This window comes from Notothenia rossii (assembly GCF_949606895.1).
Source record: "Notothenia rossii genome assembly, chromosome: 8".
Lineage (NCBI taxonomy): Eukaryota > Metazoa > Chordata > Actinopteri > Perciformes > Nototheniidae > Notothenia > Notothenia rossii.
This window is the reverse complement of record NC_136906.1, coordinates 33,534,389-33,562,327: the sequence shown is the minus strand read 5'-3', so window position 1 is coordinate 33,562,327 and position 27,939 is coordinate 33,534,389. Positions and strand designations below refer to the sequence as shown.

Sequence of the window (27,939 nt, the reverse complement as noted above, 5' to 3'; positions counted from 1 at the left end):
GACGGTCGGGAGCGCGCTTTGCTTCTGCGTAGCGGGACTGCGCCCGGGCGCTGATCTCGGTGTGACAGCTCAGCGCTGTCCACGTCAACACACCGATCGAGAAAGCGAGCAGCGATGGACTCCACGTCTCCGGTAAGAGCTCTCCGCCGTGACACCGGGCCGGGGCACCGGCTCCTTCACTTTGCTGTCCCGGTGCTGTTTATGCTCTGCAGTTTGTGCATTCTCCACTGCTTTTATTATAGCGCAGGGGGGGGGGGGGACATCTGTTGCATTTTGGCTGATTCGATTGGAGGGGTGAGGGGGGATTGGGGGTCTGCAGACTGTTCTTAAATCAGGGACAGGTTGAGTTATTCCTTAATTAATGACCGTGAGTGTGACCTGATCCTGTTGCTGTGAATGCGCAGGCCTGACCGCACTGTTTCTCGACCAGCTGGGATAGATACACTTTTTCTTCTTCTATGTGTGTAATAATAGTAGAAACCGTGCTGGATACAGTGCGATAATTTATAGCGTGTTAACTTAACTCCATTATAATAGAGAGTGCGAGCCGCTGCTGATATCCACTTATCACCGAGAGACCAGTCAGAGCGCAACAGGAGGATCAACAGGCGCACCTTGAGACCCGGTCCGAGACTAAGTCCGAGAATTAGTCAGAGACCCAGTCTGAGACCCAGTCCTGTCTGTCTGTCTGTCTGTCTGTCTACACATCACACATGGCGTAGTTAAATGTGTGCTTGTGGGGAGCATATGTGCACAGACCGGTTGACGTGTAGAACAGAGAGTGCCACGTCCACCCCTCTCTCTCTCTCTCTCTCTCTCTCTCTCTCTCGCTCTCTCTCTCTCTCTCTCTCTCTCTCTCTCTCTCTCTCTCTCTCTCTCTATTTCTCTCTCCCTCCCTCTCTACATTTTCGATTTTGCTTTATGGTTGTATTGTCATGACGTTATGGTTCAAACATGTGAATAATGAATTTGAAAGAAAACTAAATAAGAAAACAACGCTAAAACAATGAAAAGTGATTTGCATTGGAGCATTTCTTGCTTTGTGACAGAATATTGTGAAATAGGCTCTATTTTGAGGGTCAGAAAATATGGGATTTTCTGGTTGAAATTATTTTTTATTTCTTTGTACTTTGGACGGCTTTTGAAACATGAACATCGGTCTCAACTTCTCTTATTCCACATGGATGCAAATTGTCTGTCTTTTTTCTAACCATTCTCTCTTGGCGACCTGTGCCAATAGCAGTTTTGGGGCAGCATTTGGGGCGCAGACACGTCTTTTCTGTGTTAGAGTTGTACTCGCTACAGGGTGTACCTTGAGAGTTTGTGACTTTGCAGACCGTTTACATGCATAAAAAGCTACATAACACACAAGGGGACGGGTAATAACCAGAAAAGCTTGACATGGGACCTTTAAGAAATGCAGCTGCTGTTGAGCGTTTTCATACATATTTACGATAGAAGAGTTGTAACGTCCTCCTGGAACTCTCAGAAAGTATGCAGATAAACATATTATGCAATCATTTTTAAGTAGAAAATGATTTTGATTTGATTTTTGCATAATTTATGGGGGCATTACGTAGAAACTGACCTACACCAGGTCTCAGCACAATTATTTATCGTAAGGCGCTTTCACACCAAGTACTTTTCCCAGGAATAGTTCCCGGAACTTTCCCCCGGAACTTTTGTTTCCTGGAATAATCTAGTAAATCGCGTTCACACCGGAATAAATCCCTTACGGCCCGTCCACACAGCAGCTTTAAAAAAATCTTGGAGCTGGGCGTGTCTGAAAGTTTGGGGATTTTTTGCGAGCAACGCGACCAACAACCAATCACATGAATCTCCCGCCCCCGACATACAAAGCAATAGCAATGTTAAAACGAAGTAAACTGGATATAAAATTCCCAAACAGGCGAAAACCTACCAGTTTCACCCACTGTCTCTGCCACCTTCCTCCATGCCTGGTTCCTCCGGTTTGTATCCTGGTAAGTTATTAGCGACTGGTCATAAAGAACCGTGTGATTTGCTACCGCAATAACTAATTTCTCCTCCATTTTCAGGAATATAGAAAATTAACTGTGGTCTGGCTCTCCCAGCTTGCACGCGGTTTGATTGGCTAGCGCTTGTACTGTCAGATTTGCATAAACGGGATTTGATTGGCTGACGCTTCAACCTCAGCTTCAAAAGTTGAACATTGCTCAACTTTTGAATCCTGAAAATCCTGGAAATCCTGGAAATCTTCGCTTTGCTTCCCCACAATGCAGTTCGGCGAAAAGCGAGGCAAAGTGACGTCACCCCATTCAAAGTCAATTGGCAGAGAAGCGTTGGAAGATATTTTAACGCTGCTGTGTAGACGGGCCGTTCGGGAGGATTAGGCAAATGAAGCCGCTGACGTCACTTCTTCTTCTGCTGCTTTGGGTTTACTGGCAGGCCGCAAACAACTTCACGCCGTATACTGCCACCCGAAGTCCCCGGCCGGAAGTCCCCAGAGTTGGGGACTGGCTTCAGTTGACTCTACTGAAACCTTCCGAGTAAATCGCCAGAAGCGCCGACACCTCCTCATCCATAGCCGCGGGAAGTCATTTTACTTAGGGGGTGTGGCGAACTGTCAACGGGGGGGGGGGAAGCCTTGCTGTCGCCTGTCAGCGCAGCTTCAATGGTGGCGTTTAAAAACACATTAAGAGCGGTGCCGGCCGTGAGCGAACCGAGCCAGCCGTCAGCGGCCGGTCGTTCTGTGATTCTCCAGATTCTAGGGGGTGCTGCAGAGCCCCCAGCACCCCTCCCGCGGCTATGTACCTCATCACTCCACCGCTCCCATGTTTTCTTTTGTTTTTCCATAATTTAGTCTCTCTCCGTTCTCTCCGTTGGTGCGCTGGGCTAATGCTAATAATGCGAATGCGAGCTAATAAAATGGCGGCTTCACAAAAACTTTTCGGCGGTTTACGGGGCGTGGTTTGCTCTTTGCCCAGTCAATCAGAAATTGGAACCTTTTCCTCCCCAGAAAAGTAGCAACTCTCTACATACTTGCCAACCCTCCCGATTTTCGCGGGAGACTCCCGATTTCATTGCCCTCTCCCGGTTTCCTCCCGGGGTCATATTTCTCCCGCATTTCTCCCGATTTCTGACTAAATCAGATTTACTCAGGACTGTTTCCACTCAGACTTTAATACAGCTACACCCATTGTTTGGTTTCCATGGTAGCGCATCTCTTTAGTAGCGCGCGCAACTGAAAGTCTGTGAGGGTGAGGAAAATAGTCACAGTAAACAGAACAAGAATGGACAACTCCACCCTCTGCTCACTCCTTTCCTGTCAAAATACAGGTCCAGCCCACACATATGCTCCATCAAGGATGGTGCTACAGGCCGCAAGGCAGTGCACTTACAACTACAATAAGCATGTTAATGTTAATCTAATACAGCTCCGGCGATCCGGAAACTCTGAAACTAGTGCTGATGTTGGTATGTATTTCATTTATTAGTTCTTCGGATAGACAGTCACCTCCAGTGACGTCGTGTTTTTCTTAGGTATTTAACATATACAATATGCTGAATTTATTTGTTAACCATCTAGCTGCGTATTTCAAGCAGTCATTTTAGTGATACGGTGTGTTTATCATCCTCCGTCATTTCATGTTAAGAGCGACTCCCCTGAGGACAGGACCGACAATCATTAGTGAGGAAGTTAAACCTTAGTCCTGTACAGTAGTGAGATATATTAAACCTCAAAACTGCACGGTTGACGGACCCAACTGATCCAACTAGCATGCTGTTATACTAACCATTTGGAGTGACAATGGTCATTATTAAAACATTTAAAAGTTAGAAGAGTTTAAGTAGGACAGACGTTTTTAGTTGTTACCTAAAGTTTCTCTGTGGAGTTTTCTTACATATGTTCATGTGTCTCATCCTTGAGTCTTGACAAACTTCTGGAGTGCATTTATTTCATACTGTAAAATGTCTACCAAGCCAATATTTTGATTCATGGACGTATAAAGAGAACTGGATTGATACAAGGAGGAGGGGCCCATTCTTTCCGTTGTTGTAACCATGGTAATGCCAGCTGAGAAAGTTGGATATTGGATGTTAAGTTCCTGGTCTAAGTTCTGTGATACACTCCGACTGTGAATCTATGCTAGTCAGTGCATAACAGAACTTTGTCCCGGCTCTGAAAACTCTTCACACTGAAGGACTGACGGATGGATGGATGGATGGTCTATGTTCATCTCCCTTGCTGTGAATGAAATTCCACTACAAAGCTGAATGAACTAACATAATAAAAGCCTTGAGGTCTGCAGAAATGAAACAGACGAGTGTTGAAATGGTTGGAACGGGCGGCTCATGTGTGCACAGGGTGTTGCTGGAAAAGCTGTTTGATAATAAAGTTTGATCCAACACACTTATTATGTATCTGTGTTTTGATGAAGTAAACCTCTCCCTGAACCAGAAGTTTCCCTGAGGTGACTCAGCAAATATTAAAGATGTCCTCTCTGTGTGTTGTTGCAGGAACCTTCTCTCTACACAGTGAAAGCTGTTTTCATTCTGGACAATGATGGCAACAGACTTTTGTCAAAGGTAAGAACCACAGCAGGGAGGGTTCTTCAGATGTTTGGGTCCATTAACTGCACATTCATCCTAATATAACATTACAGTGGACCATCCGAAGCTTAAATGTGAATGTAAAAAATGTTGTAGTCCTAAAACCACAAAGTCTTTGGTATGTGGACTCCCAAGCCACATTTGAGTCTAACATTACTTTTAAATGCAACTTTCAATATTTAAGAAATATGCAATTTTTGCTCTCTTCCCAAGAGTTCGATAAGGGGATCTTATGTCTCACTCTTATAGTGTTTTAGGAGAGTGAACATTGAATGATGAGAGGTGAAACTAATTTACAGAAAGTAAAGCTGCTATAGCGTTTCTCGGGATTCCCTCATGGTATACTCGGCCACTACCAACAGCTCAGAGAAATACATTTAAAGACTATAGCTAATTAGAAATTATGTATATTTATCCAAAACAGGATGTGATTTGATGAAGATTTTAGGGATTCAAATTCTATTCAACAAAAAATTCCAGAGTGAAGCTGCATCCGGCAGTGGCTCAGTCAGTAGGGGCTTGGACTGGGAGCTGTAGGGTCGCCGGTTCAAGTCCCCGACCAGATCTAAAATATGGAGTGTGGACTGCTACTTGGAGAGGTCCCAGTTCACCTCCTGCCCTGCCGTGGTGCCCTTGAGCAAGGCACTGGACAAAAATGTCACACTTAAACTGACAAAGCATCATTGTATCGTGTTCAGTTGATAAAAGCCTTAACCCAGCAGTGTTTATGTGTGTGTTTCAGTACTACGACCCTGAGCTCTACCCCTCCATGAAGGAACAGAAGACCTTTGAGAGCAACATTTTCAACAAGACTCACAAAGCAGACAGTAAGTTGATGTGCCCTGCTTGTGTGTTCTACTGTACACTCACACACATCTCCAATGTCACCTGTTACTCCTTCCACCTGCTGTTAGCCAACACTAGTTTTTATCTCCACTATGCAGCCAAACCGTGCTGCAGTAGTACTAGGCCTAACATGTTAGTAAACCTTGAAAATCCAGTGACTTTTGGATTTTCTGCTAGCGTTTAAACCATTTATTGTCTGTTCAGGGAAAGATGACGGATACTCCTCAGCTGATACCTGAGTCTCTGCCCCTGGCCTTCTTATCATCATCCTTCTTTTATTCTAGACTCCTCCTGCATTACTCCTTTTCTCCTCTTTTTTTCTCCCATATCAAGCTATATCTCCTTTCCCTCCCTCCCTTTGTCCCGCTCCTCCCTCCCGCAAGCATCAGTTGTCTCCCTCTCTCTTTTCTTGTTCTACAAATGACCCCATTTTCTTTTTCTTATTTTCCCTCACCTCCTTCATTGCTTCCTGCCAAATGTGTTTTTTTTAATTTAATTTTATTACACATTTCCTACCTTTACTTCCTCCTGCCTTTCTTTATCCTGTCCCTTCTCTATTGCCTCCTCTCATGGTCATCTCCCTCTATATTTCTCCTTCCCCCTTTCCTCCCTCTTTTAACATTCATCCCTCAGACTTTCCATATCTTTATTATTATGTGAATCATCTGGCTTGATGATTGTCTCACTTTTAAACTTCAGGTCAATAACCTGCTTAAAAAGCTGAGGGTTAGACTAGGTTTCTTCTACAGGAACAAGTCCTGTTTCTCGCTTGAGGCCAGGAAAAGGCTAGTCACTGTGAACTTTTGACCTGTGCTGGACTATGGTGATCTGGTCTATATGAATTATGAATGCACCTGCCCATTGCCTGAACAAGTTAGATGCCGCCTATCACAGTGCACTGAGATTTGTCACTAATTGTAAAGCACTTACACATCACTGTACCCTGTATGCCAAGGCAGGTTTGCCATCACTTACTGTACGTAGGCTCAGTCCTTGGTACACGTTTATTTATAAAGCCATGTTGGGTAAACTCCCGTATTACATCTGCTCTCTGATAACACAGAGAGTTGCAAGCAGCTATTGTCTGAGATCGCATGATGTAGTCTTGTTAGATGTGCCAAGAGCAAGGACTGTCTTAGGTAAGACAGCTTTTATGTGCGCAGCTCCACTTGCTTGGAACAGTCTACAGCTAAAATTGAAACTGAAAAATGTTATTCCTCTGAATGTTTTTAAAGCTAGGCTAAATGAAATGCTCTTTGAAACTATGGGTATTTGTAAATGTTGATAAGTATGTAAATGTAGCTTGTAAATATGTTGTATGATATCCTCTATTGTTTTATGTTGTTTTATGTTTCATGTGGAACCTAATTGCTGCAGGTCTCCCTTGAAAAAGAGATCTATGATCTCATGGGACAATCTGGATGAATAAAGGTTTGAAATGAAATGAGAAGAGATGTGAACCCATCCCTTTCTTCTTCTCTCTGCAGATGAGATAGCGTTCCTGGAGGGCATGACCATCGTCTATAAGAGCAGTATAGATCTCTTCTTCTACGTTGCGGGAAGTGCTCAGGAGAATGAGGTAGGTACAAAATAGTTGATGAAATGAAGGTAATATGTGCATTTTTATAGGTAAATAACGATAAATGAATGGTATTTTAAAGGATTTTTATTACAGTGTGTGAAGGTATAAATTCAAAGAACTTTACAACACCATTAGCATTAACCCGTTCACAGACACTGAACACTCAATGTAGCTGGGAGGGCTTTTTTTTATTTCATGCAGTAACACTTGCTTCACCTGTTGAGAAGGCTCTGACTAAGCCACTGAGCTACCTGTCCAACCCCAGACTGCAGACAGAGACTAACTGGGGAACAACCAGGAGCATTGAGCAGCTTCCCTTAGGAGGTGGTGGAGACCAAACATAGAGCTAAAATAAATGTGCCAGCATGTTGGCTGCTGCAACCTTTACAAAGTTTAAGTTGTAAGATGTCCTTTTGTTGTTCTGTTTATGTTTGTTATGTTTCATGTGGAACCTACTTGAGCAGGTCCCCCTTGAAAAAGAGATCTATGATCTCAATGGGATACACCTGGATAAATAAAGTTTTGAAATGAAATGAAGTGTATTTTTATTTTAAGGGTTTTCAGCTGCCGCCTTCTAAATGGCCAAAACATTCATTTTACGTACACATGACACAGATGAATGCAGGTGTTGCTCTGTCTATGCTGGATGTGTTAATATGCAATAATATGTGAACACACCATATCAATCAATGGGGGATTTTAAGCCTGTTATTGAATGTTGTTGTGAAATAAATAAAAAACGTAAGTGTGTCTTCAGAATCTAGCTCAAGCATTATTTTCTTGTTATCTCTCTAGCTGATGCTGATGTCCGTACTGAATTGCCTGTTTGAGTCCCTCAGTCAGATCCTCAGGTAAACTCTCTTGTGGTGTCTGACAGATTTATGGCGCAGAATAATAATATTTTTTTTTACAGACTTATATTCTGTGTATATTCCATACACATGCACTACCATACTTGCCAACCTTTAGACCTCAGAAATCGGGAGCATTTCAAAATGCAAAATTGGGGGTGCTAGTGGATCGCCGGAGCTGTTAGATTAACATTAACATGCTTATTGTAGTTGTAAGTGCACTGCTTTGCGGCCTGTAGCACCGTCCTTGATGGAGCATATGTGTGGGCTGGACCTGTATTTTACAGGAAAGGAGTGAGCAGAGAGTAGAGTAGTTGTCGATTCTTGTTCTGTTTTCTGTGAATATCTGCCTCACCCTCTCAGACTTTGATTTGCGCGCGCTACTAAAGAGACATGTTACCATGGAAACCAAACAATGGTGTAGCTGTATTAAAGTCCGAGTGGAAACAGTTGTGTGTAAATCTGACTTTGTCAGAAATCGGGTGAAATGCGGGAGAAATATGACCCCGGGAGGAAACCGGGAGAGGGCAATGAAATCGGGAGGGTTGACAAGTATGTGCACTACAATGATCATAAAGCACTGTCATGCATGCAGCCTCTGAACATTGCCATCCCCCCACCATAGCCTCTCAGATAGGTCTCCATTTTTAAATTAAAATACAGAACTTTGTAAAGGTTTCACAATTAGGTAGCTGAATGATGACAAAATAACACCTGGTGCTCATTTTTAGATACATATTTAATATTTTACAAAGCACCTCTTAGGAAACAGGTGTTGTTCATGTTAAATTACACTCCAGCCATTGACCACACGAGGAATGACCCTGATATAAATGTTTGACATTTTTAAATAGAAAATGTCTTATCCACCTCCCGAAAAACGACATCCTAAAAAACAACGTTAAAATGTATTTGCTGTGAAGCACATTTGGAGTTGATAAATAAGTTGATTGCTAACGTTAGCTTACTGCTACAAATTAACAGAGCCAAACTGCTTTAAGCTATACTGTGTTTACATTGTTTCCTTCTTAAAGAAATGCCTTTACCGAATCCCAATAAAACCACAAATTTTCCTGTTTACTTTTATACAAAATATTTGACTTGGCTAGCTTTTCCCCCTGATAACAGTGATGCTGCTAAGCTAAGCGTCTTGCTCAAGCATCCAACGTGTTTTATAGAATATTAAACTGTTCCTTTATGTTAAGTTGAGGCCATGTGAAATACAGATTGTAATAGTAATATAATCAAGATTGTTCGATTTGTTCTGCAGGAAAAACGTGGAGCGGAGGTGTTTACTGGACAACATGGAGGGAGTGTTACTGGTTGTGGATGAAATTATTGATGGAGGGTAAGACAGTGTGTGCAGCTGTTTGGATGTACTCAACAAACTAACATAGGAATTAGCTTTGCTCAATTAGTCCTTTATTCATTTGAATTGTTTTGTCTATAAAGTCACGCTTATTTTTTATCCCGTCGCCAGGGTGATCCTGGAGAGTGACCCGCAGCAGGTCCTACAGAAGGTCAACTACAGGGTAAGAAGACTGTCAGTCACTCTACGTTGTAACACGTGTTCATTGATTTCATGTGAACAGAAACCATATAAAGAAGCTGTTAGCGTGTCCTGTTCAACCTCACGCGCCAATCTTACTCTTCTGATTGGTCAGCTAATGTCAGAGCCAGCCTCTGGCTTCGAACTTGTTATTTACATCACAGATAGGGATTCAAAGGTTTATTGTCATATCGTATACACAACTACGGTGTAGTATGTAATGAATGAAAAACTTGGGTCACAGCAGGTTCCTCAACAATGCAATAACGACATAAAACACATTTGAAAAACAACAACAATTAAAATAGTTCAAGCTCATAGCAAGGAGCCAATAGAGTGGTGCAGTGATGATGTATTTGTATAGGCCGATCCTTGATTTAGCATCGCAATGGCGATATTATACACAAGCATTTATGATATTTACACTTTTACACAGGATCATATACACATACTAATAACAAAAAATGTATAATAGTTTAAGCATAAATACAATCTCCAGAAGTAAATAACAAACGTACTACTGCAAACCAACTACATCAGTCGCACAACTTCACGTCACCACCGCTAAGCTAAAGGCAGCTAATGTGTGGCGTGATGACATGTTGCCGACATCTATATGTCAGTGGGGTACAAACTTACATATTTGATGTTTAACATGTATAACATTAAAATCGCTCAAGCTTGAATCTAACCAAAAACATTTTCAACAAGCCATTGACTTTAAGACGAGGGAACCCAGAAGTTCAGAAATTCTAACTCATTTTCCAGGTTTTAGGACTGAATCCTGCACCACACTATTGCGTTGCTATTCATTCACATATGGGTTGTAATTGGCTGTGGATGTCTCTACATTATATGATGTTATATCTGATCTAGTCCTGTTTGTGCTGCTCTACTTCTGAGTTGTGAGTGTGTATCAAGCAGTTTGCATCATTTTTGCATTTTCCTTTTTCCATAATAATGTCATTTTGTTGTACAGGCGGATGACAACCCATTATCGGAACACAGCGTGGCCCAGGTAACACACTCCTACACCTTAATGACACTAAATGTGTACAAACATGCAAATGACAAACAAACATTTATTAAGTGCACTAAAAAACACACAGAAACACACATATTGTATATTAATGAACACATTTCCCAGCAACAAGGGGTGCTATAATGTTTTGTTGTTTTACTGTTTAACGTATTCCTGCTCGGAAGTTAGGAAAAAAGGAACAAAAAGGGCACAAATGACAAACTCCACATTTATCATAAATGCAAATGCTAAAAACATGTCTGACTTGATATGACCAAGTTCTATGCGCATGAAACATCAGCCACTCATACACACACATAATGCTCACTGTGCACATTGCATGTGGACCTTATGCTTATTATTAGCTTGTTATTAGCTTCTTTGTCATACCTTTATCATTAAGTGTGCTTGTGTAATGTGACAACAATAGCTCACTGCTTTCTGGAAAATTAACTCACCCGGCTGCATGCCAACGCTTTTGCTAACCACGCATGTTAAGCTAGCAGCTAGAATGGATGATGGATACTAAATGGGTTAAGCACTGTAGCTCCCTTAATTCTTCACAGATGTAAAAGTGATCACTCCTCTGCTAGATTGAATAACATTCCATCACCACAACAGTGTTTTTCTGATGTGCTTCCCTTTTTCTGCTTTCTGCTGGTGTGCAGAAATGAACATGTGCATGTGAATGTGTGTGTGTGTGCTCATGCTCTAAGCTGTTCTGTATCTGTTGCTTTCCTGACAGCACATAACAGAGAAGCTGGCTCTGACCACTAACGTAAGTCTAACTTCACACCAGCCTTCACTGCACACCGCACGTTGCTCTGTTCTGCCTAACACTTATGATACTATCACTACTGAGCTACTGCACTCTGTTAGAAGTGTCTAAAGGTCAGATAAATTGAATTTAGAATGACTAGCATGTGTAGGAGAACACAAAACAATAGGTTACGCAATATTTACAATAGGTTCATTGCTCTAGCAGTTTGGAGGTAAGGACTCCAAGGTTGAGAAACTCTGCTATAGAGTGGTGCAGGAATGAATCCTAAACCTGGAAATAAGTTAGGATTTTAGCATTTCCGGGTTCCCTCGTCTCGAAGTCCATGGTTTTTTAAACGTGTTTTTGGTAAGAGTCCTAAAATAAGGTCTGTGGTTAACACAAGCGTAAGAGATTTTTATGTTTTGTTCTACGGCATTAAATCATCAGTAAATACCCCTAAGTGAGACCACTAAACGCCATCAGTCCGAACATTAGCCGCCTTAGCTTAGCGGTGGTAATATGAAGTGTTGCAACCGTTATGTGGTTTAGCCTAACCTTAGCTTTTTACTTTTGGCAATTGCTTCAACTATATAAAAGTGGTGTTAATATGTGGATATTATGAACAAAACGTGTTAGTATCATAAACGTGTGTTTGCCATAGATTCCCATTTACTTTGGTCGAGGGAGCTCTTGTGATGCTAACTTCAGGGTCAGCCTACAAAAATACTTCATCACCGCACCACTAAAGTAAAACATGACATCCCAAAAGGCTCCGGAAGCTTACAGTAGGGGTTTGAAATGGAGGAGTTTTTATACTGAGCGAGCACACACATGCAAATATGACACATAAATGTTTTAGTTAATTACTGATGAGGTGTTTAAGCTTGGGGGAAAACCACATTGAGATGATGACTAACTCATGCGTTGAATATGTCCATTTAATTAAAGAATAGCACAAAAATGATCATAAGTGTTAAAGGTACCCATGCTTCCGAAAATAATTATGATTATATAATACTAAAATGTACACCTGCTATTCAGGATTAGCATCAGTTTGGCAGAAGTTTGTTTTTAGACTTGTGTGACTGCATTTCCCAGCATCCCACACTGCAGTGAATGGCTTCTCAGTTCCATGTGCCCCCTGCTGTTTAAATTAAGAACTACATGCTCCGTCCTTAAATAAGGTCTTGATTAAGAAATACAAATAACTACAGTTGATCATGTACATCATTTGACAAAAAAAGATTGGTAACGAACTCAAGAGGCTTATTTTAGACATTCTTTTGACTTGAGTGACTTCTGTTTCTCAGTGACCATTCACCCTTGTTATTTCCCTGTATTAAAGGTAGGGCAGAAACACTTTTTGTTGTATTCCATGGAATCCTCTTAACATCCCGATAGCAATGAATACATTACATGCTTTGACAATAAATATATACAAATATTTCATCTGTGGAAGCCGTGGCGCTGTAAAAAGCAAGTCCAATTATCTGCCCTGACCCGCGGCAGATAATTGGATGGCCTACCTGCCTGTCAGCCTTCCATCTCGTGCACAAACTTCTCTCGTGCCCTCATTGGTCACGTGCGAGCTTGTGTGTGTTGGAGGAGGGGCTCTGTAAGGAAGTCTGAAGGAAGGGGCAGATATTTTCCGGTTGTGTATTTTCAAATTCTAGCGCACTTGAGCTTGTTTCTCCATTCTTACCTACCCTACCTTTAAGTTTATGAATTATTCCTTCAGAAAATCACTGAATAATTTATTGGAATTGTATTTGATCATGCGAAACATCACTGAGATCAACTAAATCAGCCGTTTGAAAAAGTTTAAAAATTGATTTTACTTCTCTGATTGTATATCAAGAGGGGTCTTTTAAAAGGCCAAATGACTCCTACCTTAAAGGTGACCTATCATGCAAAATGCACTTTTGTACGTCTTTTATATATGAATATGTGTCCCCGGTGTTCCAGGGAACTCACCAAGTGTCAGAAAACACATCCCTCTCTATTTTCCTCCATACCCAAATCTCTAGAAAAGGGGCTGCAACGGACCTGATACAGACTGATACAGATTTGAACACTTCTATGACATCACAAAAGTGGCACTACGGATATTGGGCCAACTCCACCAATCAGGAGGAGACAGCCACGGACATCGCCGTTCGAAAGCGCTGGAGACGCTGTAGTACATATGCCAGGCCTGTAGATGGTGCTGTTCTCACAGAATAAGCCCATGCAAAGACAGTGTTAAATTGAGCGAAATGAGGAATGGCTAAAATGCATGATCTGTTTGGTATTTTGAAAAATTAAAAATATAAATATGCGTTTATATAGGTATGGTCCTACACTATATTATTCAAATATAGCATGATAGGTCCACTTTAAAATGTGTCTGCTTAATAATCCTTGTCATGATCGTAAACACGAGGCTGGACAAAACAAAACATTTCTCAAAAAGAATGTAAAACGTGTAAATCTTCCTGTCCCTGTGTGAACAGAGTGTGACCTAGTGTTTGAACAGTGCTACTGCAACACTGTACAACTTGTATACACTCACTCCAAACATGTGTTTTATCATCCAAATAATTATCATTGGCATACCATTTGCTTTCCATCTCTAAATGACAAACCCTGGTTATGCATTGTAGAAATGTAATACACTGATTTTTGATCTGAAAATAATTATCACTGTCGGCCAAACATGTTTTTAATGGTTCTCTCACACAAAAATCAGGCTTTCCTTAGTTAACTGCATAATTTACAAGACTTCTCATAATGTACTGTATTATATTCTGAGGTGGAAGAAGAATCCGTGTATCTACCGTCCAATTGTTTTTCTTTATTACAGTTTTTCTCAATTGCTAAACCCACTATTTAGAATCAAAATTAATTTCTTCAAAACAAGAACATAGCCATCTAAACAGAAACACACTTGCCATAACTCTGAATATCTTTTGCAAAATGCACTTACATGACCAAAACTGAAAATACTGGTCACAAAAAAGAATAAGTCGATCGAAACAGAACAAATTGTCCTCTAATGAGACAAATGTGTTTTCATAACTGAAACTCCGGTCACCATAATAACCCATTCTACCATAACAATATACATTTCTTGCAAAGTGCTCTAAGGCACTCAAAACTAAAGATACCCCTTCCAAAACCAGATACCTTCTCCAAAAACAAACATTTGTCAGCTCATTAGAAGACTATTTGAACAGTCATTACTAAGTGGCACACTAAATACTGACTACAATCATCAATACACAAACTTCAAGCTATCGATATTGGAAACTGAACGGAAAACTGACAAGTTGGGAGAAACAAACTTACATATAGGAAAAACAGTGTGTTACTGTAACTATGTCATTGTTTTTATGTCTCATTTTCAGTAGAGCACCGTAACAGAAACAAAAGATGAATAGCAATACACTGGAAAAAAAATGATGTAAATCAGCAGTAAAGCAGAGAATGAGATCTATATAGCTTTACTGATCTGCTCTTTACCGTTTGTCTGGCCACATAGCCTCATCTACGTCACAGCGTATGTCTTCCCTTGCAAGGCAGCGTGGGAAATATCTCCTTGCGTGTCGACACCACCCTTGACAAACATCTTACTGAAGTGAGGGAGGTCTTTTATAGGATTCTCACTAATTACAATTACTATAGGAAATTCATTGATGTCAGCTGTGAGCAATTCATTTACATGGAAGTGAAGTACTCAATTCACCCCAATACAAAAAAAAACATTTCTCAATGTGCAAAAAGGAAAAGACCACAATTACTGACTGTAAAAATGTTGTATCAGCTATAGCTAATCCTCCCCATATGAACATCTCAAAGAGCTATGCAAGTCATATCAACACTATTATAGCTTTACCGGCACCATTTAAAAAAATATTTTAAGTACAGTCATGCAAATTCTATCATGTAAATGTTTTCAATGTAACATCATTACTGTAAGGTATACAGTACATTCCATGTAGTTACCTTTTTCAATGGGGTGATTGACTGATAACAAGTGTTAATATTTTGCACATCAAGTGTCAATTAGTGTAGCTATGGTCTAAGTTTATGAGGAAGTGTTATCCACTGTGAGAAGATTATTTTGTTTTGTAGACATGAGTTACACAAAAGATTTTTGATGTTTGTGTAGAGAATTGTAACTTCAGTTAGAGAATTGTGTGATCTCTGTTTTGCAAAACACTGCTTTGCATCTGCATTTTGTGTGATATCAATGATAAATGGTATACTGTTGTAGAGAAATGGTTTTCTGTTTCGATGGCTGGGCTGTTGGTTTGATGAAAGGAATTTTGATTCTAAATAGTGGGTTTAGCGATTGAGAAAAACTGTAAACACGTAAACGGAAGAGCGCTCGAGAGGCCTTTTTGCTTTTTGCTTTTTACCTTACTAAATGGTCTAATGGTCATTGGAGCGAGGGGCGGGGCGAAACTCACGGAAGTGATTTCAAAACAAAAGCGGTGATAATATTATAAACAAAGGGAAACAAGGTGAGTTTAGCGATCACAACGAAAACGGCCAAGACACATATTGAGCCCAGAAAATGGATGTTACTAAGGGCTGTAATTGTAAATATAATAAGCCTCTGTCTAAAATTGACAACATTGTTAGGAGATTTAAACTATACAGCGATTCTGCACTGCGGTCACTCAGACGCCTCTCGAGCAGGGCCGTGGGAAGTAGGGGTGCTGAGGGTGCTGCAGCACCCCCTGGTGGAGGACAGGGGATCTGCACTTCCACAAGATATAATAAAAAAAAAAACGAATTTTCAGCCTTGATGTAACAACATTCATAATTAAGTAAAGATAACACCCTTTTCACCCCGGTTACATTTTCCATTTGCCCTGTACGATGGGCGCTGTAAGTGATGAAAGTGGGGGATGTTGGCTTAGCAGGCACCCGCAGCTCACAGCCAAAGTGAGAGAGATAGAGAGAGGGGATACCGCGGTACCGGCGGGGATTGTTGTTAGCTTCTGCTGCGCTAACGGATATAAGAAGCTGTTTCTACAATAATGTGGAGGGAGAGTCCTCTCCTGTCAGACTGAGAGGCTCAGTGAGGTAAAGGACTCTGAGGGCTTAGATAGTTCACTTTAGTCGAAGTTATCTCAGTGGGTCTCAAACGTTTTGATCACAATTTATGTTAACAAATATTTCCAAGGCACACCTTTATAATTATTAGGATAAATAAAAACAGGTTTGAAATCATTGCAATGTATACTATAGGACAGTAAACCAAAAATATCGTTTAAAACTGGAGAGATTTTCTAAAATATACATAAATAAATAAATGTTAACTGGTAAAATAAGATATGAAGGAACAACACAAATAAAATAAGTTACATCTATTTGTTATTGGCTATGGTAGGTTATTGGAAATGTTCACATACCTACTTATTTGATTAATAAAATGCAAACCGATCTTTTTCATATGGGTGTTTAGAGTTGTACCCCCTAGATCATTCTCTAATTGGGCGCTCAAAGTGCACCAGATTGAAGCATTTTACTTTAAAATGATAAAAAAATCTTCCCGGGGGCGTACCCCCGGACCCCCCTAGAGGATGTGAAGTCCACCCCCCCAATTAAAACATGTTATAAAATATAATACATTTGAAGCCTTGTTATATAAGCTGTCCACCATGTCAAAATATTTCTCTTTTTGCAGTGTATTGGTCTTTTGTAGAGGTTTTTCATTGCCAGCTAAAATTTTGCCTAGCAGCACATTGGTCAGAACCAGCCCTGGTGTCATCCCCACAGCACCCCCCATTTGAAACATGTTCCCACGGCTATGCTCTCGAGTTTGTTTTTTCAAGTCAGCTGCTCTTCATTATTCCTGCTATATTTGACGAGTGATACAAATATGTTTTACCACAAGTTCTTAAGAAAACTGACACTGTTGGACTCGGTTCTAGTTTGACTTTTACCAAAAATAAAATGAAGTACTTTTGCTGTGTACTTTGTGAGTAATCCTCTGTCAGAGTCCCCTCCATAGTACATAATGCATGTTTTTCTGCTATCGTTGATGAATGATAAAAATATAATTTTACCATTAGTTCTTAATGAAATTGATACTGTTTGACTTTGTATTACAGTTTTTCTCAATCGCTAAACCCACTTTTTAGAATCTAAATTCATTTCTTCAAAACAAGAGCATAGCCATCTAAACAGAAACACACTTGCCATAACTCTGAATATCTTTTGCAAAATGCACTTACATGACCAAAACTGAAAATACTGGTCACAAAAAAGAATAAGTCGATCGAAACAGAACAAATTGTCCTCTAATGAGACAAATGTGTTTTCATAACTGAAACTCCGGTCACCATAATAACCCATTCTACCATAACAATATACATTTCTTGCAAAGTGCTCTAAGGCACTCAAAACTAAAAATACCCCTTCCAAAACCAGATACCTTCTCCAAAAACAAACATTTGTCAGCTCATGAGAAGACTATTTGAACAGTCATTACTAAGTGGCACACTAAATACTGACTACAATCATCAATACACAAACCTCAAGCTATCGATATTGGAAACTGAACGGAAAACTGACAAGTTGGGAGAAACAAACTTACATATAGGAAAAACAGAGTCTTACTGTAACTATGCCATTGTTTTTATTGTCTCATTTTCAGAAGAGCACCGTAACAGAAACAAAAGACGAATAGCAATACACTGGAAAAAAATAACATGGGTAAATGATGTAAATCAGCAGTAAAGCAGAGAATGAGATCTATATAACTTTACTGATCTGCTCTTTGGCGTCTGTCTGGCCACATAGCCTCATCTACGTCACAGCGTATGTCTTCCCTTGCAAGGCAGCGTGGGAAATATCTCCTTGCGTGTCGACACCACCCTTGACAGGATTCCGCAGAGATGTCCCGACAGCCAGCATTCATTGCGTCCAAAAGGGGCATTCTGTCATGAGGATGATGGTCATAAACCTTCCATCTCCAGGCAGAGAAGAACTCCTCAATGGGGTTTAGAAATGGGGAGTATGGAGGGAGGAACTCCATGGCCATGTGTGGATGAGCCTCAAACCATGCCCTCACGTCACGAGAGTGGTGGAATGCCACATTGTCCCATATGACCACGTGAACCGACCTCACTTGATCCCTCTCTTCTGGTGGCACAAGTCCGTCATACAGGACATCCAGGAAGGCAAGGACACGTTGCGTGTTATATGCTCCCATTAAAGGGATGTGAGCAAGGACGCCTTGTGTCGAGATAGCCGCACACAATGTTATGTTTCCTCCCCTTTGGCCTGGAACAAAGACTGTCGCTCTTTGCCCAATAAGGTTCCTCCCACGTCTCCTCACTTTGGAGAGGTTGAAGCCTGCTTCATCCACATATACAAAAACATGTGGTAATGCATTGCCTTCCAGCTCCATCATTCGCTAAAGAAAATGAAACAAACAGAGGACCGTTTTACATTACTGTAAGCAGTCAGACATACTAAAAATATAGGCAAGCCATCAGTGTGATTGAGGTCCTTACCTGTACATACCGGTGCCTTAAATCCTTCACACGGTCAGAGTTGCGTTCAAAAGGAACCTTATAGATCTGTTTCATTCTGAGGTGTTGCCTCTTTAACACCCGGTCAATGGTTGCAACACTTATAGACTGAATGTTACTGAAGACATCCTGGTCTGCAATTATTCTGGCCTGAATCTCCCTTAAGCGGATTTCATTGTTGGCCACAACCATATCAACAATGGCAGACTCTTGTTCTGGAGTAAAGGCCTTTCGTCTGCCACCAGAGCGGGGTGCTCTTTCAGTTCTATCAATAAATATTTGAGAATGTTATGTACTGTAATATAAAAACAGTGATCGAAACCTACATCAAAATAGAAATGCATGAAGTGCTGTAAAAAAGGGTTACAGTAGCTTACCTATTTTCGTGCCTGAAGATCCTAATAATGGATGCCACTGTTGATCTCGGTATATTGGGCTGAACCCTTTGGCCAGCCTCACTGAGGGACATGCCATGGTTTATGACGTGGTCCACAATAGTTGCACGGGTGTTGTCCGAAACTACTGTTCGCATTGGTCCCCTTTCAACTCTTCCACCACGCATACGTACAGCCCTCCCTCTTCCTCTCTGAACATGAGGGTTCCCTCTTCCTCTCTGAACATCAGCTCTCCCTCTTCCTCTCTGAACATCAGCTCTCCCTCTTCCTCTCTGAACATCAGCCCTCCCTCTTCCTCGCTGAACAACAGGGTTCCTTCTTCCTCTCAGAGCTCCTCTACCTACTCGATCAGCCATTTTGTTTACACAAACATCTTACTGAAGCGAGGGAGGTCTTTTATAGGATTCTCACTAATTACAATTACTATAGGAAATTCATTGATGTCAGCTGTGAGCAATTCATTTACATGGAAGTGAAGTACTCAATTCACCCCAATACAAAAAAAAACATTTCTCAATGTGCAAAAAGGAAAAGACCACAATTACTGACTGTAAAAATGTTGTATCAGCTATAGCTAATCCTCCCCATATGAACATCTCAAAGACCTATGCAAGTCATATCAACACTATTATAGCTTTACCGGCACCATTTAAAAAAATATTTTAAGTACAGTCATGCAAATTCTATCATGTAAATGTTTTCAATGTAACATCATTACTGTAAGGTATACAGTACATTCCATGGAGTTACCTTTTTCAATGGGGTGATTGACTGATAACAAGTGTTAATATTTTGCACATCAAGTGTCAATTAGTGTAGCTATGGTCTAAGTTTATGAGGAAGTGTTATCCACTGTGAGAAGATTATTTGTTGTTTTGTAGACATGAGTTACACAACAGATTTTTGATCTTTGTGTAGAGAATTGTAACTTCAGTTAGAGAATTGTGTGATCTGTTTTGCAAAACACTGCTTAGCATCTGCATTTTGTGTGATATCAATGAGAAATGGTATACTGTTGTAGAGAAATGGTTTTCTGTTTCGATGGCTGTGCTGTTGGTTTGATGAAAGGAATTTTGATTCTAAATAGTGGGTTTAGCGATTGAGAAAAACTGTAGTTAGCCTACTAGTACAATACATTTAAGTACTTTTACTGTGTATTTTTTTTAGAAATCCTCTGTCGAAGTCCCCTGCTGAGAACAAAATCAAGCCACTTCTGCTAAGTTTGATGAGGGAATTCTTTTTTGTTGCCATTAGTTCTTCGTGAGATTGATCCTGTTAGACTCAGTACTAGTGAAACTACCCCCACAAGTACTATGAAGTACTTACTGTGTACTTTTCCAACAATCCTCTGTCAATGTCCCCTCCTGAGAACAAGAATGCATGTTTCTCTGCTATTTTGAATAAGCATTAAAAAACCTTTCTTCATGAGACTGATATTGTTGGACAGAGTATTTTAAGAGGATATATGGTAGACTTGATATCAGCAATACTTCCAGTCAGTACTCCAGCAGCAGCATTTTACACCTTGGAAAGTCTATAGAGTCTGGCCTGGATAGCTGGTCTATCCCTCAGCACACTGAAACACTCTGTCACTCTGGTTGGCCTCTGATGATGCTGCTGTCTTTTAAAATATGATTATTTCTCTGCTCCTAGTTCATTCCTCGCAGATTCTTCCATCAGTCCCAGTCATTGCATGTCAGTCAATAGAGCTTCGAAAAATGTGTCCAAATTCAACAAAATGTTTTGTGAGTGAAGGCCAGAGCTAAATTATACATTGTTTGATTGTGTAATTACAAGGTGAGAGAAAATAAATCCACATCCTCCTATGAAATGTATTTTATTTCCTTTTCCATTTTATACTTATACTTACTTGCATTAGAACATTTGCATGTTGAACATGGTATCTTCCCCAGCCTCAAGGAAATACAATAAAATTAATGGAGCACCACAAGATTCAGAGTTTATAAAGTACAATTCTGGGCCATTGATTGCATCATTTCTCCAAACACATACAGTAAAAATGCCTGTTTTGAAGCATTCAAATGGTGCAGGAAAAGGACTTTACATTGTATTATAAAGACAGGACTATTCAGTTAAGAGAAGAGAGAAAAGAAAGCAAATTGTTATAATGGGTGATGGAGCATTAATGACAGACATAATGAGGTCCTTGGCACTCAGACTCTAGAGGGGTCATTTTGTGATCATGGGGCATCACCCTTACAGCATCAGGACAATATCATATGGAGTCAGACAATGGAAGTGTGCTGGAGGCGTTGACTGGGACTGATGGAAGGATGAGGCTGATGAGACTGAAGAATCTGTGACGAACTAGCGGCTGAGAAATAATTATATATTAAAAGACAGCAGCATCATAAGAGGCCAACAAGAGTGACAGAGCGTGTGATTGTGCAGTCTACCATCCTCTTAAAATACTCTGTCCAACAATATCAGTCTCATGAAGAGAGGTTTTTTAACGCTTATTCAAAATAGCAGAGAAACATGCATTCTTGTTCTCAGGAGGGGACATTGACAGCATGGCCGTATCCACCATTGAGGTCACCGAGGTCCGGACCTCGGTAATATTTTTCGAGCTGTGTATACAAAACTTGTGAAATAATTGCATAAAACTGGGTTCTTTGTAGTACTTCCATTTACTGACGATGGGGGCGCTGCATAACTACGTAGCCTCGGTTAAAGCAAACAGAAGAAGACGACATGAATCAACAAACCACCGCAGCCCGGGTTGCGTTCCAATAGTCCATTTAGCTTAGGAACCTTCCTAACCAAGTGAAATGACCCGGAAGTACGTCAGTGGCAGCCATGTTAAGTGCCGTTCCAATTCTCCAAATGAAAGGAAAGGAGGTTTCAAACTTCCTTTATAACCTCCTTTAGCTTAGGAACCACTGGACCTCCCTTGACGAAAGGAGAGGAGAAAATGCTGACCCACAATGCATTGCAGCCGCAGCATTTGCCGTCACTCAACAGTCGGCCGTTCACGGAAACAACCGATTATGACCGAGAAATTATATCATGAACGTTACGGTGCTTATTAAGCATTTTAAAACGTATGTGGTAAGTTCATCAGTATTATAATCAAAAAGAGAAATATAAACGTTAGTTTTTACTGAAATGATCAAATAAAGTCAACATTTCATTCTTTACTGAGCTGTGTGGAGTTTGTTCAACTTTTAAAAGATGTTTAAATGGTGATATACACAGTGATAGATGTTAAGTACTAACGTTTATAATAAATACATTTGTATTGATTTTAAGATCTTTTCATACGATCACACGTATTGGGATCATTTGTATTAATGTGGACCGGAGGGAGAGGGTGAAAGCTTCACTTTCCTTTTTTATTTAAATTCCAACTTTGGTCATGAAGAATATGTTTCTCTGTTGTCCGTTCATAAAGCATAAAACAACAGCATCAGAGCACGGTGCAGAGTCTCTAGATGAGTTTACAGTACTCCCTCGTTCTTATTAAACATCCATGTTGTAGTCCGCTGTATAGAACACTGTAGTTTCCATAGTTTCCCCACAGCAGCAGACGCACACAATGACGTCCGCTGGCGCATCATAAACACGTCAGATAGTGAAAGTGCATTCGGATTCTCTAAAGTACCGCAGTCTCTTCTCCTAAGTCCTTTTGAATTCTCCTATCCACTATCCCTTAACCCCGTGACGTTTCACTCAGAGGTCAAGGAATAGGAGATAGGGTTAGAACTTAGGAACTGATTTTTTGATTATCGGAACGCAACCCCGGACTTGTATCGGAGCAGCGGAGGAGTGATGAAGTATCTTGAGATCTGTGTCCAGCGGGCTGCTTGTGTTTCTGTTCATCAGGATATCATATGACCAATAGATCCTGTGTGAACGCTCTACGTTAGTCAGTGGACGCCCGACAACATGCACACTAACTTATATTGCAGCTATAGGCTATACTTTGGTTTAAATTGCGTGAATAAACTAGCTAGAGAGCTAAAGTTAATTACATTCATCCAATGTCAGAAGGATTACCTTTTAACAAACGTTGTAATGCTTTTCTTTCATTTCAATTTGAGTAAAATATTGAAGATATAACATTGTATTGTTTTCTTTTTACACTGACTCAGATATAATGAAAAGACTACGTCAGTCGAAGCTCAGCTTTGGTAAGGAAGAGACAGGACAGGCAGAGAGAAAGAGAGAGAGAGAAAGGGATGGAAGTCAGGAAAGAACTGCAGGTACACTCACACAAAAGTATGTAGGCTTAATAACCCCATCTATTTTTCTATCTATGTATCTATAACAATAGTCTTCATTTACAATAGGCATCATTTTAAAACAACATACATCTATTGCAGTTATGATGTCATAATAACATACAATTGTATAAAACACCATTTGCTTACATCTTTGTTCTCTTTTGAGAATCAAACAAAACAGATTTAAATAAAAAAAAATAATGCAAACAAACAAGTGAAATTAACTAAATTGCTGAATTGCTTTTAATTCACTTGCAGGAGCGACAAGTGAGGAGGAACAAAAAGTAAACAACGAGGGAGAGATTGAACAAAGAGAAAGAGTAAAGGACAGAGAGAGTAATGAACAGGAAGAAGACAGAGAGACTAAAGAAGATTAAAAGAAGATGGAAAGGGGAGAGACATGGAAAATGAATGTTGACAATGTTTTGTGATCATTTTAGCCCCTTCTAAATGTCCAGATCATTAATAGTAACAATGAACACTTTCAAAAATAATTTATGCTGCATCCACTGACATGGTTTGAAATCAATATATTATCCAATTTGTGACCCCCCCACAGGACTTAAAAAGCACCTAACTAGATCATGAAAATCCTAAAAATCCCCGAACCCCCCTAGCATGTTTGGACCTCGGTATTTAGAAAATCCTGGATACGGCCCTGATTGACAGGATTGTTGGAAAAGTACACAGTAAGTACCTCATAGTACTTGTTGGGGTAGTTTCAGTAGTACTGAGTCCAACAGGATCAATCTCACGAAGAACTAATTGCAACAAAAAGGAATTCCCTCATCAAACTTAGCAGAAGTGGCTTGATTTTGTTCTCAGTAGAGGACTTTGACCGAGTATTTCTCAAACAATAAACAATCAAAGTACTTCAATGTATTGTTAGTAGTAGGCTAATACAAAGTCAAAGAGTGTCAATTTCATTAGGAACTAATGGTAAAATGATATGTTTATCATTCATCAAAGATAGCAGAAAACATGCATGATGTAGGCTACTATGAAGGGGACTCTGACAGAGGATTACTCACAAAGTAAACAGCAAAAGTACTTCATTTTATTTCTGGTAGAAGTCAAACTAGAACCGAGTCCAACAGTGTCAGTTTCCTTAACAACTTGTGGTAAAACATATTTGTATCACTCGTCAAATATAGCAGGAATAATGAAGAGCAGCTGATTTGAAAAAAAAACGCGAGAGACGGCGGAGTGACCGCAGTGCAGAACCGCTGTGTAGTTTAAATCTCCTAACAATGTTGTCCATTTTAGACAGAGGCTTATTATATTTACAGCCCTTAATAACATCCATTTTCTGGGCTCAATATGTGTCTTGGCCGTTTTCGTTGTGATCGTACGGAGCCCCTAAAGGGACATGGAAAAAAAAAAAATGGAGAGAAAAAAAAAATAAAGTCAGGAAAACGGATTCGTTTCTCGTGCGCACGAGAAACAAATCCGTTTTCCTGACTTTATTTTTTTTGATAAAGTTACCGATGCACCAAGGAGGAAGTGGAACACACATTAGACAACCATTTCATTGCAGACTGTTATGTTTACGTGGGGAAATGACAGAGCATACATTATTTGAGATAGACTATATTTTGAAGTCAGACTTAATTTTATGGACATTTCGGCCGCCAGGGGCGTAGAGCTATTGGTTTAAGCACCGGATTGGCAAAACAGGAGAGTTTGTAAACCAGTCTGCTGTGATCTATGAATTAATGTCCGTGACTCGCAGAGTACCTGCTTCCCCCGCAGCTTTTTTATAGGGAAACAAACACTCAGAACACACACACAGAGCCAGTGGCCAGTGTGTGTGTGTGTGTGTGTGTGTGTGTGTGTGTGTGTGTGTGTGTGTGTGTGTGTGTGTGTGTGTGTGTGTGTGTGTGTGTGTGTGTGTGTGTGTGTGTGTGTGTGTGTGTGTGTGTGTGTGTGTGTGTGTGTGTGTGTGTCCGTTGACAGTTTACGTCGGCTGGGCAGGGTGAGATTCCCGGGCTGATTTTTAGTCCCAGTCCGCCCATCATGCGTCCTGATGACCGGCGATCTCCTCCATAAAACTAATAAAAGGGGGAGTAATCAGTTCGGTGTGTGTGTAGAGGTGTGTGTGGTTAAAACGGCCTGTGGTCACTCTTTCTAGCTGCTCAATGAAGGTAAACACAGAAGGCGGTGCGTAAAAGCTCTTTGAGCGCTGGTGCTGCTCTTCTCTGAGTTACACGTCCCGCTGCCTCCTGGAGTGACCACACACCCCTGGCCGAAATGTCCTTAAAGTGAAGTCTGAGTACGAAATATATCTCAAATAATGCACTGTCATTTCCCCACGTAAACATAACAGTCTGCAATGAAATGGGTGTGTCCTGTGCGCTTCACTTCCTCCTTGGCGCACCGGTAACTTTCTCCCCAAAAAAAAGTCAGGATAACGGGTTAGTATCTCGTACGTACGAGATACTTTCTCGTGCACACGAGATACTAACTCGTGCGCACGAGAAAGTATCTCGTGCGCACGAGATACTAACACGTTATCCTGACTTTTCTTTTTCTCTCTGTTTTTTTTTTTTTTTTTCATGTCCCTTTAGGGGTATGATCGCTAAATTCACCTTGTTTATAATAATCACCGGTCCTTCAGCAGGACACTGCAGTGATTCAAAGTGTGATTTTAGCAAACGAGTGCTTTTGTTTTGAAATCACTTCCGTGATTTTGGCCCCGCCCCTCGCTCCAAGGACCATTAGACCATTTAGTAAGGTAAAAAGCAAAAAGGCCTCAGACGGTCTTCCGTTTACGTGTTGAATAAAGAAAAACAATTGGACGGTAGATACACAGATTAAGAAGCATTCAGTAAAAATCCAAAAACCAATCTACTACCAAAATAGAAAGTAACGGACATAGGTTACTAATAAAAAGTCTTATTTTACCTATGGGCATAATAGCCCATTTCCGTATCATATTAGATTACTGGATTATAACAAGTGATGCATTCATGTGTTTATCACAGCTGGTAAATCTGATCCTATTTGAGTGATTTGTATACATCACCTGGGTATTTGAACCTATACTTGTATGTCAATGCTCATGTATGAGTTGATCTACTGTATATTTTTGTATCTGAATCTGTAAAGTAACACAGGCTCTCAGATAAATGTAGTGAAGTATAGAGTAATACATATCAATACATTCAAACACTGATTATATTTCATATTTCATCTAGTTTAGGTTTTAAGTTGTACTGTATTTTCTTTTGTTGCTGTATTACATCTTGCTACATGATATTTGCCTTATCTTCTTTTGTTCTTTCTTTCTGTGTACCAGGTTCTGCAGTCGGCCAAGGAGCAGATCAAATGGTCCATACTGAAATGACCCGTTCTAATTCTTATTTAAGTCTAGGAGTGAAGAGAAGGTGGCTACAAGCCTTTTAGCCAAGAGGCTGCTTCTAAAGCACTAACCAGCCAGTAGTAGACATTTTGTGGTTTGGCCTTTTGTTACATTGTGTGTGACATGTATTAATTTATTTGGTTTGAGAGAGTTATGTTAGTTCTTACTCTTGTAGATTTGTCATTTGACGGGCCAAAGGACATCAGGGAAAGAAAGGAGAAGACTTGGGTCCAGCTGTGCTTCTGTAAAGTTTGGTTAGTGACCAATAACTTTTATTTTGAAATCAACTTTTATTTGGAAAACAAAAGAAAAATACAGCTTTTTCCCAAAATGTTACAATCTATTTAGGGAAGTAAACATTCATTTTCATCTTAAATCAGAATAGATACTGGAAAAAAATTAAATATCACATAACAAGATAAAGGTATTTTCATTTGAAACATGTAATTTACGAAAATATAAGTTCAAATCTTTTGTGCACTGAAATGCTGAGTTTAGTAAAGTTAGATTCATAGAGCATTTTAAAGGAATGTAATGAAGCCTTGTTATGACACGAAATAAATGTTAGCACCATGTGGCCACATGTTACTGCGGGACTGTCCGGCAATCCTTCATTTTTTATAAAGTTGAATTATTATGAAGCTAAATAAGGATCCAAACATATAATATTAATAGGCAAAGGGACATTGAAGGTTAAAAAAAAATGCAGATATTTTTATGGACAGAGTTATGAAGAATATAATGTGTATTTTCTGAAAGCTAGCTATTCAATATTTTCGTAGTTAAAAAAAGCCAAAGACATTTTGTTTACATTTGGATGTTGTGAGACTGACGATTAATAAAATATTTGTCCTCATTCACAGTGTCTTATTTCTGATTTGATTTCTTACTTATTTATTTTTTATTATTTTATTTTTATTTAACCTTTATTTAACCAGATAAAAAAGCATTGAGATCAAATCTCATTTACAATGCACATTTTTTTTAAATATTGTTGCTTTAATCCCAATGAAAAACAGTCATGTCACTAGTTTATAATGAATTTGCTCTCTGTCCAATCAGGATACAAATCTAGGACCCTTGTGAATATTAACGAGCTTATGGGTGTGGTCAGAGAGGTTATTGGTGGAAAAACGAGGCGCCGTCAGCAGGTGCCTGCTCTCCCCCAGCCAATCGTTCGTTCTGCTTTTTTTTCTGATGGATGT

General features: G+C 40.1%; 2 protein-coding genes across 6 annotated transcripts; one reads left to right on the top strand and one right to left on the bottom strand.

Moving 5' to 3' along the window:
• The first annotated feature begins 8 nt into the window (after positions 1-8).
• On the top strand, positions 9-27,590 carry copz2 (COPI coat complex subunit zeta 2). Of its 5 annotated transcripts, XR_013802014.1 has the most exons (11): positions 9-132; positions 4,501-4,569; positions 5,336-5,420; positions 6,927-7,018; positions 7,817-7,872; positions 9,143-9,220; positions 9,353-9,404; positions 10,401-10,439; positions 11,188-11,220; positions 23,242-23,352; positions 23,632-24,771. XR_013802014.1 is itself a non-coding variant. In XM_079646580.1 (10 exons), exons 1-10 carry the CDS (start codon positions 115-117, stop codon positions 26,717-26,719), a joined length of 570 nt encoding a protein of 189 aa, XP_079502706.1. In that variant the 5' UTR covers positions 9-114; the 3' UTR covers positions 26,720-27,590. The 5 variants fall into 5 exon arrangements, 4 of the variants coding, with proteins under 4 accessions (XP_079502706.1, XP_079502708.1, XP_079502707.1 ...); XM_079646580.1 differs by lacking the exons at positions 23,242-23,352; positions 23,632-24,771 and adding an exon at positions 26,672-27,590; XM_079646582.1 differs by having other exon boundaries at positions 23,242-24,773.
• On the bottom strand, positions 14,162-21,513 carry LOC307017105 (uncharacterized protein). The gene is made up of 3 exons (XM_079646579.1): positions 19,109-21,513; positions 18,714-18,996; positions 14,162-18,613 (listed from the first exon to the last, which is right to left on the bottom strand). Exons 1-3 carry the CDS (start codon positions 19,480-19,482, stop codon positions 17,960-17,962), a joined length of 1,311 nt encoding a protein of 436 aa, XP_079502705.1. The 5' UTR covers positions 19,483-21,513; the 3' UTR covers positions 14,162-17,959.
• Positions 27,591-27,939: the final 349 nt, after the last annotated feature.